We start from the raw sequence: 16,559 nt of genomic DNA on the forward strand, positions 1-16,559 counted from the left end.
AAAGCACTTAGATTGCACAGAGCTATATATTTTGTGAGTCAGGCGTGTGGTGTATTCAAAATGTACAATGTATTATTGCTTAAATATTCTGCTGTAGTTTGAGGGCTCAGTTGGACACGTCGCTTTTTTAAACGAATATAATGAATATACAGTATTGACAGGAATGTTTTGTGTATTGTGATTTGTTATATACACACCAAAATAAAAGAGAGAATATAAAGTACTTAGTGACTTACTCCCACTGTACCTTGCACCATCACTACCTGCAAAAGAAGCTGAATTTGTGACTCTATAATGGGATACATGGGCGGGGTTATTACACATATGAGGGAAAAAGTTAAAGCTCCACCCAATCATGGCAGAGTGCAGAGACAATGTAATAGAAAGGACAGTGAAGGCTTTCCTAACTATCCCCTGTAAAAACCAAACAATGACTTTGGAAGGTGACCATTGCCCTTACAGAAGGTGACATCCCACCCTAGTACAGGTCCCAATAGTTACAGAAATGACAAAAACACATTTTAATTGATTTTCTTTTAGAAACTTTATTGATGTCACACTGCAATGTTATATCTCTTTGTGAGCAGTGTCAGTGATTGCTAATAGCAAGACTCCCCCCTATTGTTACATTCTATAGATTAAACGCACATTTAGCAACGTCACTATAAAAATCAAAAATCAGTATAAATTGTTAAGAACCAAATTTGCATCTCATTAAAATTGAAAACCCACAAAATCAGAATTATTTACAATCTCGTTCACAGGATAGTTGTACAAATATAACAATTTGCCAAGTAAATAAATAAGTTTTATCGCTTGGGGGGGGTTAGAAATACAGAAGAGAGAAGGCCGTACAGAGCTCTCCATTCAGTTGACTTAGCTGCGGAAGTTTAATGGAATATATAACAGCTTGCTCTGCTCTTATTTTATTACTTCAGGTTTGAGGTTAATTTAAAAAACACCCTAAATAGTTTTTTAAATTAGTTAAAAAAAAAGTTTTTCGTCTTATTGCAGTATTATTACTTGCCCATCCATATATTTTATTCCAATTAACAATGTTTCACTATCATCCATTTTTATAAAGCCAGCTCCAGAGAGGGCGATATTAATCTTCACAAATTGTCAGTATAAGAACATTTTGTCTTTCTGCACCTTTAATTTTTTTAGTATTAAAATGATTTCTACCAGTATATTTAGCACATTTATCAGGGTTAAACTCTTATCAATCATTTCATGCCTACATTTTTGCTATTATATTACTTTTTTTTATCAATGCTAATGTTTAGTGCTTCTTTGTTTAAAGGTGAACTAGAAACACTCCACAGTTTAGGATCATTAACTTAATCCAGAGGTGCAAGTGCTAGAGCTCTAGGGGCACCCCTTATTGCTCATCTAGGAAGCACTTGCACCCCCAGGTCTCTTGCTCTCTGCACATATACATTGTCAATAGGCGCAGCAGCCTTTAAGGCAGACAGTAAGGACATGGTGTCCAATTAAAGAGGTGTGCTATACTGTAGGTCTCTGGAGTTCCAAAAAGGAGCACAGAGATCTGCAGCCAGTTACACAATGCAGGACACAGTTTAAAAGGAAAATAGCTGATTGCTGCCTATTTTTGCACAGGGTGTCCTGCATTGTAAATGAACCCTTATGTGTATAGCATCTTTTATAGCCCAAGGTGACCCGGATTCAGCCGACCCCCCGAAACCTCGGGGGGGGGGGGGGTGAGAGGAAAACTGTTTTTTACTTCCTTGTTTTGTGATGAAAAGTCACATGACTTTATGGATTCGGCCGAATACAAATCCTGCTGAAAAGGGCCAAATCCTGGCCGAATACCAAACTGAATCCTGGATTCAATGCCTACTCCAAAATGCCCCAGTACCTCCTCATCTTCTTTTATGCAGATTCACTGCACATGCTCTGTGCTGCCGTCAGATATTGAGCTTAGGGACCATAAAAATATACTGTGTTTATAGAATATAAAAGTCATAACAAGACAAACTCCTGTGCACAACTGTGAGGGGCCAAATCATTGCTGTTATAGGGCTGTGGAACGTATCGGCCGAGATAGGAAGTTCAGTTTATACTAAGGATGCTCTGAATCCACTATTTTGGATTCTGCCGAACCCCCGAATCCTTCGCAAAAGATTTGTCTGAATACCGAATCCTAATTTGCATATGGAAATTAGGGTAGGATGCTGAAAACATTTTTTACTTCCTTGTTTTGTGACAAAAAGTCATGCAATTTCCCTCCCGTCCCTAATTTGCATATGCAAATTAGGATTCGGTTCTGCCGGGCAGAAGCATTAGGCCATATCCTAATCCTGTTGAAAAAGGCCGAATCCCGAACCAAATCCTGGATTAAGTGCATCCCTATTATATACAATACAGCACTTCTAGCCATTCCCATTCTTTAAATATCCTATATGATTTGCCTTTTTCAGCCTATGTAATCTTTGGAACATTTTAGCATAACTACAATTGTAACAGATTGTATGTCATGTATGGAGGGCATAATACCTGTATAGATATGTTTGGCAATACACAACATGAATCCGTTTCATTGTGGAGCTGAATTTGATGCAGGGATGCATTACTGGGTATATACAGCAGCCCTAGGACATTGTTATATGACATCAGGCAGTCAGTTCTGGTATTAAATGTTTTGTGTGTAAAATTGACGGACAGAATTTGTTGTTTCCATGAGGAAGAAGGATGTGCAATCATCACCACTTTCAAGCAGAAACCAAATTAAAAATTCAATCCTGAAAAAATAAGGATCTATCTATAAAACCAGGGTTAGCAAAAATTGGAACAATCCTAAAATTTCATTAGAAAAATAAGTGTTTTTAAAGAAGCACGTGTGTAATGTGAAATCCAGTTATGCATTGGACTTGTTATTTTGTCTAATTAACATTGTTGTATTTGATAAAAGGTCCATGAAAGGTCTGTGAATTAGTCGCCTATCTCACGGCCCCACAGGAGCAGCACAGGAGCCAGAGCAGTGTGCAGGGGCTGCTAGGATTCCCATGCTGCTTTGGAAGCAAACGATGTTGAGATCCAGGGCTGGTTTTCATGTTTCATGTGCTCCATCTTTACTGACACATTTGTGCACTCATCTCTTTCTGTAAAAAACAAAATATAAATCAGGTTAAACATTTCAATATACCCTTAAGTTGGTCCTATACTAACAGCTTATTCAGCCACTACATGAGCATGAGCACTACAGGCAGCAAAAATGCCCCTAAGGGCTCATTCTCAAAGCATTTACACTAGGGATGTTTGGGATTTGGCTGAATCCTTCACAAAAGATTTGGCTGGATACCGAATCCAAATATGCATATGCAATTAGGGTCAAGTGGAAAAAACATTTTTACTTCCTTGTTTTGTGTTTTCCCTTTCTGCCCCTTATTTGCATATGCAAATTAGGATTCGATTTCAGTTCCCCAGGCACATGGATTTGGCTGAATCCTGCAGAAAAGGGCTGAATCCTGTATTGATGCATCCTAGTGATGTGCGGGTTGGGATTTCCCTGACTTTTGGTTTCGTTTTATAGACCCGCGCCACCTCGCCCATGACATCGCAAAAGGGGCGGGGTGAGCAGGCACATCGTATATAAAAGAAGTCGGAAGCCGGCATTTGACCGTGAAGAGTGTGAGGTTGGCCCGAACCCGCCCGACCTGCAGGTAAACCCGCTGGTATTGGGCTGGCCCGCACATCACTAGTGCATCCCTAATTTACACCCATTATTTCAATGTTGTACCCTTCCCTGTCAATGAGCCCTAATGTTTGTCTCCGCTTTAGCACTGCATTCTACGTTGTGACCACATGGTGGCAGCAAAAGACTTTAAAAAACAGATTACAAACGCTAAATGTAAACTTTTTATGACGTACAATAGGGAAATTTAATAAAAATAAAATTAATGAAAATAAAATGAAAAATCTTCATTAAGGCATTACAGTGGGAATTCTAATCACACATTGATAGGGTATCCTTTAAAAATAGTGATTTTTATTTCAAATGTAAATACATCTGCAGATTTAATGTATAAAGTAGTATTTTTTAGATATTAAAATGCTGTGGCATGTGTTTTTTTCAATGAACTTTTATTACATTTCTCCATCAGGGAACAATGTACTCCCTGTGTTAAAACATCCTGGAAGGATATTAAAGGTCACTAAATATTGCCATGGTTATATAACGGGGCAAATAATGGATTATTTTACCTTATAGTAAGGTGTACATCATTTCTATTCGTTAAAAGTCCTGGAGAGAACCATCAATGTAATTTAACCCAAGAAATAAACCCAAACAAGCTTATTATATGGGCAGGATGGCACTCGGATCGCTTTGTTTATCTCTCGAGGCAACTTCGGGCAACTTTGGAAATCAAATCGCACTGAGTGCCATCCCGCCATCGATTTAGATTCTAGCCGGCGGGAAGGCAGTTCAGGGAGATTAGTCGCCCGATGAAGAGGCAGTTTGTCACCGGGCGACTTAATCTCCCTAAATGTTCACGTGTGTCTCTGCCCTAAGGGTGAAGAAACACAGAGCGACTAGTAGCAGCTACTTGTCACCGCTACAAATAGACAATACTGAGAATTGCCTCTGTTAAAACACACGTAGGGGGTTATTTATCAAAGTCCGAATTTATCTCAATATTTTCTGCTACAAACGCAGATCAAATCCACTCTGGTTTTTTGTGCTTATTTATTATTAAATTTTCCCTAAAATTTGCTTTGCGGGAAAAAAATCATATTTTCACAATTTTTTCCGATTTTTCATCCGGTTTTCACGATTTTTTCTGGTTTTTTCACCCAAAAATTTGGGGTATTGCATGAAAATCAAAATATCATTGGGACTTCTCCCTTTGACTTATTTGCAACCTCGATAGGTCTGAGATGCCGGATTTTCTGATTCTGACTTTTCCATCCTCGGATTTAATAAATTCCGAAAAAATTTTGATTTTTTAAAAGTCCGATTTTATATAAAAAATAAATCAAGAATTTTTCGTGATTTTTGCATTTGGAGTTTAGTAAATAACCCCTGTAGTGTCTTAGCAAAGCCAATTATCACTATTGTCTATTTTGTAGCCGTGACATGTAGCTGCTATTAGTAGTTCTGTGTGTCTTCACCCTAAGTGACATCTTTATTGTGCTGTGTGAAAAACAGTGGGATAATACATCACACATCTCCAGGCTTTGCCATGTAAAAAATGGTATAAAAAATGGAGTAAAATCTGTACGTGTTTTTTTTCTTAGTGACTTCCTTCAGAAGCAATGTAAAATATTGGCGGCAAATCTGGCGTAAATTTACACACGCTTTGATAAATCCTCCACTTATTTTACACAGTTTTTTTTCCGGCAAATTTAGTTTTACACAGCATAATAAACAGGCCCCTAAGTGTTTAGCTTCCAGGTTATTCATGGCTTGTTTGAATGTATTTCTTGCATTTCTTGATGGTTCCCTCCAGGACTGTATAATGAATACTGCTCTCAGAAAACAGTTGTTTATTTGTAGCTTCCAGATCAACAGATACAAACTTTAAATGTAAAAAAAAATAAAAATAAAGTATTTTCATGCCGTTTTTGCCTTTACTGGTCCCTTAAGGTTTCCATGTGAAACAGGCGCCAGACAGAGAGTGGGGAGCGGGGGGAGTTGTTATGGCAGGTGGTGCTATTGTTAAGATCCTACTCCCACTCTGAAGCCTCCCAAGAGCTTTCTGGCACCCCATGGTTCAAAGCTGTTGTTTAGCAAATGTAAGCAACTCAGGTGGTTCTGCAGTCACAGAGCTGTTTTTATACAGAGCCTTCTTCCCAAAGTCATTATTTATTTTAATTATTGCCTTCATATTTTCGTTATTATTTCTCTCATACAGTGCAGCCTGGGAAGCCATCTGGCATGGAGTCTCACTGGATTCTGATAAGTGTAACCGAACATGCTGGCACTGGATGCTGGACTCACCATTTCTCCAACTATTGGAGGGGCTTTTAAGCTATAGCAAGTTTAGGAAAGAGGATCCAGTGTGTTCCGCTTCCATGTTTAGGATTTGTTAGAAAAGGGGTGCAGTGCATTCCAGTGAGATGGGCCAAGAGTTGTAGATTAGAAAATGAGATTAGGGAGTGAGTAGAACTGCAGGGGCCAGTTACTCTCTAATGTCAGCACACGACAGACGACGGGAGGTTCAGTATCATCCTGGGATATTACAAACCAAAGTATTTTATCATTGATAGTAACATAATGCAACTTGATATCAAATAACTTGATATGTAAATACTGTTTGCTCCACTAAACCATATCCACATGTGCAAGACTACAAATTGCAGCGTGCACCAACAATCGTTGAAGTGCGTGGGAGCTGTAGTTCAATAACATCAGGACTGGCCTAAGATTAAGGATCTACAGGTCGAAAACACATCAGTTGATGTCAATCCTGACCTTTGTTTGCTCCGATCCCATGTTTTTAAATGGGAACTCTGGCTTCAAAACCAAAATTTGATGAAGAGGCCCACATAACACAGGAACCCCTAATATACTCATCACATCTATTACCTGTTTCTTCAAAAAGTATGAATAAATGCCATTTTCTACGCTGAAATCCAGCTGGTTAACAGTTCTTCTCTTTCTGCATCATTTGAAATCCTGGCAGGGAAGGAGGGACTAAATACTGATGTTACAAATTGTAACAACTACTCCACAGCTTACAGACAGCATGCAGGAACTACATAACCCACAATGCATTGCACTGTGATGTTCCTTTCCTTATTGAAATCACATGTGCAGGGAATTGTGGGGTTTGGAGGATGCAGGCTAAGGACAGCTGGCTGTTGATACAAAGTAACAGTAGTCAGCGAGCTCAGCAAAGTAGTCAGACAGATCAGCAGGAGAGCAGGGGGTTAGGCTTAGGGAACTGTTAGAAACCATTAAAAATCATGAAAAGTCTGCATATTTTTTAATTGATGTACATAGCAAAGTTGCATGAAATTATATTTACTTTTCAAAAAGCTTAAGTTATGTTTCTGTGGAGTTCCCCTTTAATAGCCTGAATTCAAGATTGCTAATTTTTAGATGTGTGGCTTGCATTCTACATTACATAACATTAGGATTGTACGCTTAAAGGGTAAGCAAACTTTTAGGATAAGTGAATGTAAAATTGATGAGAGCTTTTCTAAGCACTTTTGCCATTTACATTCATTATTTCTTTAAAGATTCCAAGATATTAAGGGAAATATGCAGGATCGGACTGGGCCATCAGAAAACTGGGGAAAAAATCTGGTGGCCCCCACTGACCCAGACTTGCTGCCTGCCTGCCTCCTGACCTCCCACCCTTTGCCCTAATCGCAACCGCTAGGAGATAAGGTATCAATGTTCTCGGGGGTGCCATACAGTGGCTGTGGCTGGAGGGCCCTGATGCAGAAGCCCAGTGGGCCCCAGACCCCATTATTCCGACGCTGTAAATATATACTGTGAATATGAATGAATTTTGTTACAACAGTGCCACCTACTGGCTTTTTTGCCAATTATGATCCTGTCGAGCAACTTGTCAAAACAAATATGGCAGGTCTGACATTCTTCTGTTTAGGAAAGATGTTAAAACAGTTATCTGAAGTTTCTTATTCCTAACCAGATGATTATCAGACCAGCCCACATTCTTCTGACAAGTTCCTTAACTGGATCATGGTCCGAAACTGACCAGCAGGTGGCGCTGCTGTAACAAAACTCATTCGTATTTTCATATTAAAAATTAATTCCACATTAATATCTTGGAATCTTAAAAAAAGAATGATGAATGTAAATAGCAAGCGTGCTTAGCATCACTCTCTCGTCATTTTTACATTCAATTATTTAAAAGGTTTACTTATCTTTTAAAGCAATATCACACATGAAACTTTCCCCAACTTTCCAGAGCCTGCAGCCTCATTAAAATGCGAAAGAATTGACGATTTAACCATTTTTCCTTAACCAAACAACTAAACAGAACTATAGCCTTTTTCCTGATGTTCCATTATAATATCATTAAAAAAATAACACCATAATCTCCATATGGAAGAGAAGCGCAAGATGAGTGACTATGCAGGTACACAGCATTTTATTTAGTGAATTGTCATACAGCTGCTCTAATTCTCCTGAAAGGGTTTCTTTAACCAAAAGTTACTTTTATGACTTGAAAACAAATTGCTGAGGAAATATCACAGGCAGATGTTCCATTCACAAATCAATTTCATCTTCATAAATGATGTGGCAGAAACTATCCTTTGATCTTAGAAATGTGTGGAATGAAGAACAGGCCAATCATTCTCAAGCAATGCTGTTTATTTGCCAGGCGTGCACAGAAGAAAGACACCAATGTGCTGACCATCCCGTGAGTAAAGCTGGGAAGCCGAGCAAATGAATGGGACAGGCCGTACTACACATGCTATGGGGCCACACCAGCCAAATCTGTGCACAACATGAAACACAGGGATGGAGAGAAAATGGGATCTGGGAAAGATATTGTCTCCAACATTGCACTATAGGGGACCCATAACAGAACAGTAAAGGGGAGCTATAGCCTATAGTCTAATTTGTTATTCAGTAAAGTGAATGGGTCATGTACAGTGGCGTTACTATAGAGGAAACAGATCCAGCAGTCGCAGGGGGGCCCGGACTACAGGAGCTCTTTCCTCTATAGCTAACCCCCCCCCCTTCCCCATCAGATCTCTTACCTGCGGCTGGCGTATTGGAATGCAAGTCGGCACAGACCGGAGAAGTGGGCGGTAAGTGGGTGGGGTCAGGGCGGTGAGTGGGTGGGGTCAGTATTGAGTGGGCGGAGACAGGAAGTGGCAAAGAATGGGGATCAGAGTGTGCTGGGCCCCTCTGAAGATTGTTTTGCAGGGGGGCCTGGTGCACTCTAGTTACGCCACTGGTCTTGTATTGGTAAAGAAAGTAAGGGATGGAAGCCATGAAATTGCAATTGGCACTGGCATTACTGCAGATCTGTAGTGGTATCAAAGCCTCTACAAAAGCAAATCCTGTATTTGTGGTGTTACCCAGTGCTGAGCAGTTGTCCATAAGGCAGGGCCATTACTCTGTGGCTTAAGTGCTACTCTGAGCTGAGCTGAGCGGCTCAATATCACTCAGAGGATACGCAAGCAAATACTGTGCATTCCACAACAGGGTACATACCTCCTGCTTAAACACAAAAGGCCCTTTATTTATTGGAAAATGTACATTGTTCTGCACCTGTGCTAATGTCTGATCCTTCTCTGTTCTTTCATATCTACCAGTGGTTCTGGGAATATTCACATGGCCACAACAGGGATACTCTAACAGGGCTACCTTAAATATAAAGACATTAGAAATGTTTCGGGAGGTATTTGCATGAACAATTTATAGAAGTATTATTCTGAGTGCCAGACAACCATATAGGGCGATCATGAAAAAACTTAATTTTATTCTGTTTATTATATTACATTATATATATATATATATATATATATATATATATATATATATATATATATATACACACACACACACACACACACACACACACACAAACTACTGGTGCACTCAGAAAACAATGGAAATGCCTAGGTGCTGGAACATATATCAAAATCAATAGAGCAAAGAAATCCGTACTCATAGGTCTATTGTGAAGAAAAAAATGGGTTTTTCATATATTACATATGATATAAAGGAACAGCACATCTCTACCCTGTAGTGGTAGAATCCAGCTCTACTTCAGTACACCAAGATAGGACAACCACTGGTGCACAACTTTTATAGCAATCCTTAGGCAAATCATGACCATTCTTTAAGTTTCCCCTTGCAGTTGTGTATTTTGGCACATCGGACTGTGCCTAAAAGACACTGAAAATTTCTAGCTCAGTTGTGAAGTGTGCACACTGCTGAGCATGTTATGACACAATGACCACAAAGTCATTATGTGTATGACCACCTCACACCCTCAATTACACTGGAATTGTTTGAAAAACACTGCACTGTGGGTAAAAAAAAAAAAGCATGGTGACTTGGTCCTATCAGCAAGTGAACTGTGTGTAACATGCATGTGGCATGTAGAATAGAAATTATATAGTGAATAAAGTACCCCCTCTTGTAAAATATAAGGATATTATAAGTTACTGAGGAGTTTCATGACTATATAAAAACACGAGGCCGAAGGCCGAGTGTTTTTATACAGGTCATGAAACTCCGAGAGTAACTTCTAATATCCTCATATTTTACAACTGGGGGTACTTTATTTATTATAATACACACATTTCAGCAAGCCATGTGACAGAAATGACATCAGAACTCACCGTTTATAACTGATGACATCAGAACTCACCGTTTATAAGGATATAATTTACAGGATATTCATGGCTTTTGTGTATTATAAGCAATTATTAACAATTGCTTCTGCTAAATGAAATGACTGTAATGTAGTAAAAAGGAGCTAGGCCAAATATATTAGCATGTATTTCATTGTATGTTCCCTTGATATCTATTGTTGTAAATATTAAATGGAGGACAGTTACTTGGCACTATTGTTTGGCACAGACAGTGCTCCCATTCATGCGACTTGTCTCTGTATTAGTGTTACCTAAATACAAATTTACCCACTGTATGTAGTGCACCACAATGTGCATATGACACAGACCTTATTGTTTCTGGCTGCTTTCCCACCTCAGTAGTTGTAACTTGTACTTGTAACGGGTGCATTTACTGCATATGGGCCCAGGAGGCATTTCTAAGTGATTCTTTGCACTTACTTCCACATCAAAGCACACCAACAGTCATTCTGCATTTCCTATGATCCTGTTCCAGCAGGAGCCAATACACCAAGGGATTATCAGCAGACCAGACAACTCCAGTGCCTCAGGAACTACTTGCCGAACTGCCTCCAGGATCATCTATTGGTAGCAGGTAGATACTGATACAAACTGCCTAGATATTCTGATGTGGGTTTACAGGAATACATGGAGGAATTCATGGAAATACACTATGCAGAGATGGAATGATCCTTGCACATGTCATGTGGGTATATCTTATGATATTGTCAGGTGGAAGTAAAAAGAAAATAAACAGGATAAAAAGAAAATATTTTGCCTTTAAAATATCACAACTCCCTGAAAGCCAATCCCTTTATGCAACTCCACAAGCCTAATACAACCTGTGTCTCTTTTTCATTTGCATCTGTCCATGTTTGAAATGGGCAAATATACAGATTGTGCTTGAAAACTGCATACAGTAAACTATATTTACAAACATTCTGCCAAAACAGCCTTAGAGAACCTCAACCTGCAACTGTACTTTACTCAAACAAATCCAGCGTATAGGAAATCACATAACAGTGCTGAATGAACACAAGGCTGAAGCTCAAACGTGATGAGTCTGGCCATGCAAACACCTTTTGCACAAATGTCTTTAATGCTGTCTTTAACTGCTGTGTATGTTAGTGTGTCTAAAAGCAGCTGTTCATGACACCCTACCTCAGCTATTTACTAGTTCTACTTCAAACAGAAACAAATCATATTTTAAAGGGGATCAAACCATAGTTTAAAGCACAAGTCTCCCTAAACAGGAACAACTGCTATGCCTGTATTTACAGTGAGAGCTTGTCTGTGTTGTGCTATGCTGATTAATACAAGAATATATATATGGTACAGTTAGCTCCATAAATATTTGGACAGAGACAACTTTTTTCAAATTCTGGTTCTGTACATTAACACAATGAATTTTAAATGAAACAACTCAGATGCAGTTGAACTGCAGACTTTCATCTTTAATTCAGTAGGTTGAACAAAATGATTGCATAAAAATGTGAGGAACTAAAGCCTTTTTTTAACACAATCACTTCAGGGGCTCAAAACTAATTGGGCAATTGACTCAAAGGCTATTTCATGGGCAGGTGTGGGCAATTCCTTTGTTATGTCATTATCAATTAAGCAGGTAAAAGCCCTGGAGTTGATTTGAGGGGGGGGGGTTGCTTGTATGTGGAAGATTTTCCTGTGAACAGACAACATGTGGTCAAAGGAGCTCTCCATGCAATCTGCCACTGCTTCCTGTGCTGGGGAATTTGAGCAGCATTCAGGTACTGAAGAGAAACTGTTACAAGTTTGTGAGAGGGAGGGGGAGTGTGGGCTGTGTGCTGCAGAGACTTCAACTGTGCAGATGGGGGGATCAAGATGCTTGGGACCAGGAGTTTTCTGGATAATGGATCTTTCCATAATTTGGATCTTCATACCTTAAGTCTACTAGAAAATCATGTAAACATTAAATAAACCCAATAGGCTGGTTTTGCTTCCAATAAGGATTAATTATATCTTAGTTGGGATCAAGTACAAGCAGGCCCGGACTGGCAATCTGTGGGTTCTAGCAAGTGCCAGAGGGGCTGCTATAAGGTGCCATAGAAAGTCAGTATTTAGTGGGCTGGTGGGGACTGTTTGGGCCTCTGTGTGGGCTGATTGGGCCTCTGTGTACCTGAAATGCCAGGGCCTATCTTAATTCTCAGTCCGGACCTGAGTACAAGGTACAGGTATGGCATCTGTTATACAGAATGCTTGCGACCTGGGGTCTTCCGGATAGCAGATCTTTCTGTAATTTGGATCTTGGTACTAGAAAATGGTGTAAACACTAAATAAAGCCAATAGGCTGGTTTTGCTTCCAATAAGGATTAATTATATCTTAGTTGGGATCAAGTACAAGCTACTGTTTTATTATTACACAGAAAAAAGAAATCATTTTAAAAAATTTGAATTATTGGATTATAATGGCTACTATGGCACTTGTACTTTCCAGAAATATATATTTATTTTTTTTTGGGGGGGGGTCCATGTATTATTTTGTGTATTTACCTCATAAAAAAGGTAAAATATTTTTCTGGTATAGATCCCTATATCATGAAAAATATAACTTTTTAATTTTTTGGTATTTAGAGCTCTAAATCTTGTTCCAGAAGTGGAACACTTAAAAAAGGTATCGTTTTCCTAGGTAAATTACCGCCCCCCCCCCCCGGGAGAGCGCACAAAATGTTCAAAAAACCTACCTGCCCTCATCACTGCTCTGCCTGTCACTTAGGGCTGCCACCTCACCCCTTTAAAACCAAACACATATGAAATCCACAGCCTGCATGGCTAATTAGCAATTCATTTAGATGCATGATACATGGCTGCACAGAAATCAGTTCAGTCTGCAGCATCTAAATGAGTTGATAATTAGCCATGCAGCCTGTGGATTTCATATGTGTTTGGTTTTAAAAGGGTGAGGTGGAAACCCTACTGTCCCTGCTAGATGTGTAAGTTACATACGTTTCTAAGCAAGTCAGTGCTGGTTTTGTTGCAATTTTGTAAATAACTGACATTATGCTTAATGCCAAAGGTTGCCAAACAATGTTGCTCCTTCCTTTTCTGCAGTATTTGTCTGCATGGCTGTGTGATTGTTTGTTGCAAGGCAGGTTTGTTTATATGCTGCGTCTGTTAACTTCTGCCATTACAATTGAGTAATCAACCAATGACCATTCAAATTATGTGACTGGTTACAGTTCACAAGCACCCAATAAATTACTAGGAGGAGGGCAGTATCAACATCCAATAGGAAACAAGTAAGGGCAAAGCCTGGGCATGATGATGTCATCATATAGGAAGTTCTTGGTGTGTCTGGTTCAAAATAGGCCACTCCCATCACTTCAGAAAACTGGTCAGAGAGACAGGAGAAGGACTGAGTTAATAGGTATAAAAATTAGCTTTTACAATGGCATTTTTACTTTTTGTTATGGAAAATGGTTTTTCTAACACATTGAGAGCATTGTTAGTGGTTTCATAAGATTTGTACATTGAAGGTGAACAACCCCTTTAAAGCAAAGAAGTGGAATATTCTTGAAAGGCCAAGTCAGTCACCTGATCTGAACCCAATTGAGCATGCATTTCACTTGTTGAAGCAGTAAAGAATGACTGACGTTAATCAGAGCACAAGTCACATGACTGAGGGCACCTGGGAAACTAATAACATGTCTAGCCCAGTGATTTCAAAATTGAATATAAACAAAATCTATTTGCTCTTGAAAAACAGATATAAATGCAGGATTCTGCACTATTAACTGATGCATTTTGTAAAAAAAACAACAAAAAAAAATGCATCCCTTTAAGAAAACCTGCACTATAATTATTCCAGTATTTAGTTGCACCTTTGCACCAGGGTTTGCACCTTGCTTCTTTGCACCATCGGCACATACTTTCATTGTCTAACTCGAGTAATCAGCGCTACTTGCTTGTTTATTAATCAGTACCAATGACACTAAACAGCTTATGCAAATTATTTCTGCGCTATAAGGCAAGAGTATGGCACAAAGCCATGCAGTGCTTCCATTGTGTTGTATATATTATATGTGTGTGTGAGAATTTGCACATTTACAGCTGCATCAATGATACAACACAGAGTAAGTCTGATTCCCTGCACAGCTCAGCAACTGAATTTATCCTTATCCACGGTCTGTAAATCATCCACATTAACTTAAGCAAACAAGCTGCTACATATACCACTTGAAAGACTCCTTCACAATAATGATCTGAATCTGCAAGAAGGACAGAAGCCAGTTAGGGAAAATATTCCCCACTACAGCATATCACATTAATTTGATATATCAATGATCCATTATATATAGTGGCCTATTACACCTCTGTGAATACTGCAAGACCCTTGTTATGTTGTCTTATGAACTTAAGCCTCTCATATTCTGTTGCTGAGCTTGTTTACTTTCGCTCCAAGTTGCAATCAGAGGGAAGCTCTGGGAAAATCTCCAGTTAGCCTTCAATTCATCACAAGCCTATCCTCTGCTTCACACGGAGAGCCACATGAGATTGTGCTAATGAAGTGCTTGTGCGCAGGCAGAATCCTAAGCCCAGTCAACTGGTTAAAGATAAGAATTCAGCTGGACACTGCACACTACTAAGAAAATGCAGAAACCCAGCCTTTCTTAGCTAAATAATCCTCTCATTTGGAATAACCATTATAAAAAGATCCAATCAAATGCTTTTTCTTGTTACACGAACTGCATTAGACCAGTAAAACTAAACATTGATTCTTTGCTTTGGGAAAAGGGACAAACTCTGCCCAAACAATAAAAAGCTATTCTGGACTTTGGAATGTTAAATAGATTCCGTATGCTAAATGTCACACAGTGCTGTATGCTGGGAACTCCTCTGGTTGGGCTCTTCTCTGATGATATGAGAAGACATTTTGTGACATGTACAACCATCTGCCCCTTCTGCATTGCTGGTTCTGATACAATGGCCCTACATATGGGCTAATAAGCTGCCGACTCTATCTGTCGGCAGCTTATTAGCCCGTGTGTAGGGCCATCCTGTGGGCGTCCCTGATCGATATCTGGCTGAAAGTCGGGCAGATGCTGATCGGGCAGCGTAAAAAAATCCTGTCACATCGCAGCCGCATCTGTTCGTTGATGCGGTCCCGTGATCCGACCGCCCGTATCGCCTCCATTCTGATCAAATCGTTGGGCCCTAGGGACCTCAATGTGGGCATATTGGGGAGAGATCCACTCGTTTGGCAATCTCACTGTGTATGGCCACCTTTAAAAGAATGTAGCAGAAGCCAGCTGATAATCAGTCCTTGAAAAGAACAGAATTCTGTTACACTGTTTCAGGAGTCAGAACTGCTTTCAAATGGAATTTTGTTTTACAAATAACTTTAAAGGGGTGCCTTCACGTTAACTTTTATATAGAATGGCTATATCTATATATACAGTATATAAAAGCAACTGTTCAATTCTCCTTTTTTAAATAGTTTTTGAACTATTTGCTGTCTTCTGACTTCTTTTTCCAGCTTTCAAGTAATCTAAAAAACAAATGCTCTGTAAGGCTACAAATGTCTTGTTATTGCTATTTTTTGTTATTACTTATCTTTCTATTCAGGCCCTCTCCCATTCATATTCCAGTCTATCATTCAAATGAATGCATGGTTGCTAGGGCAATTTGTACCCTAGCAACCAAATTGCTGAAATTGCAAACTGGGGAGCTGTTGAATAAAAAGTCACATAAAAATCACAAATAATAAAAACCTAATGCAAAATGTCTCAGAATATCACTCTCTACATCATACTAAAAGTTAATTTAAGGGTGAACAACCCCTTTAAATCCACTGAACATTTTTAAATAATGTCTATTAAATTTTCTTTCATTATGCAGTTGTCGTGTGAAAAACCACTTTAACTCATATCTGTTACTGGCTGCAGAGATATCTCTCTAGCACAGACAGGTACATCACATTGCTGCAAATCTATTTCTATTGTCAGCTGGTACACTGGTAACATTATGCTTTCTGATTTGGAACACATTACACAGCCTTAATAACTGCTCCTTAAACACAAGCAAAGTAATACCTCTCGTGACACATATCTAAAGAAACTTCCATGCACCCTGACATCTGTTCAATAATGAAACTACTATCCTGGAGGGATCTCTCCTGGGTTGTGCACATGTCATTTGTTTGCTTGGGTTTGCTTCAGCGCAGCAAATTACTGGCCTATTAAATTGCCAAAACAGTTCACAGCACAGTTACTCCA

At 39.2% G+C, this 16,559-nt stretch overlaps 1 protein-coding gene across 1 annotated transcript in view; it reads right to left on the minus strand.

Moving 5' to 3' along the window:
* Window positions 1–2,276: 2,276 nt before the first annotated feature.
* The window catches only part of mob3b.L (MOB kinase activator 3B L homeolog), a 66,419-nt gene continuing 52,136 nt past the window's right edge, over window positions 2,277–16,559 (minus strand). Inside the window, exon 4 of the mRNA XM_018257728.2 lies at window positions 2,277–3,122. Within this exon, the coding sequence (XP_018113217.1) occupies window positions 3,093–3,122 (30 nt within the window). The 3' untranslated portion in view covers window positions 2,277–3,092. The remainder of the gene's footprint in view (window positions 3,123–16,559) is intronic.

Source organism: Xenopus laevis, chromosome 1L, assembly GCF_017654675.1.
Source record: "Xenopus laevis strain J_2021 chromosome 1L, Xenopus_laevis_v10.1, whole genome shotgun sequence".
NCBI lineage: Eukaryota > Metazoa > Chordata > Amphibia > Anura > Pipidae > Xenopus > Xenopus laevis.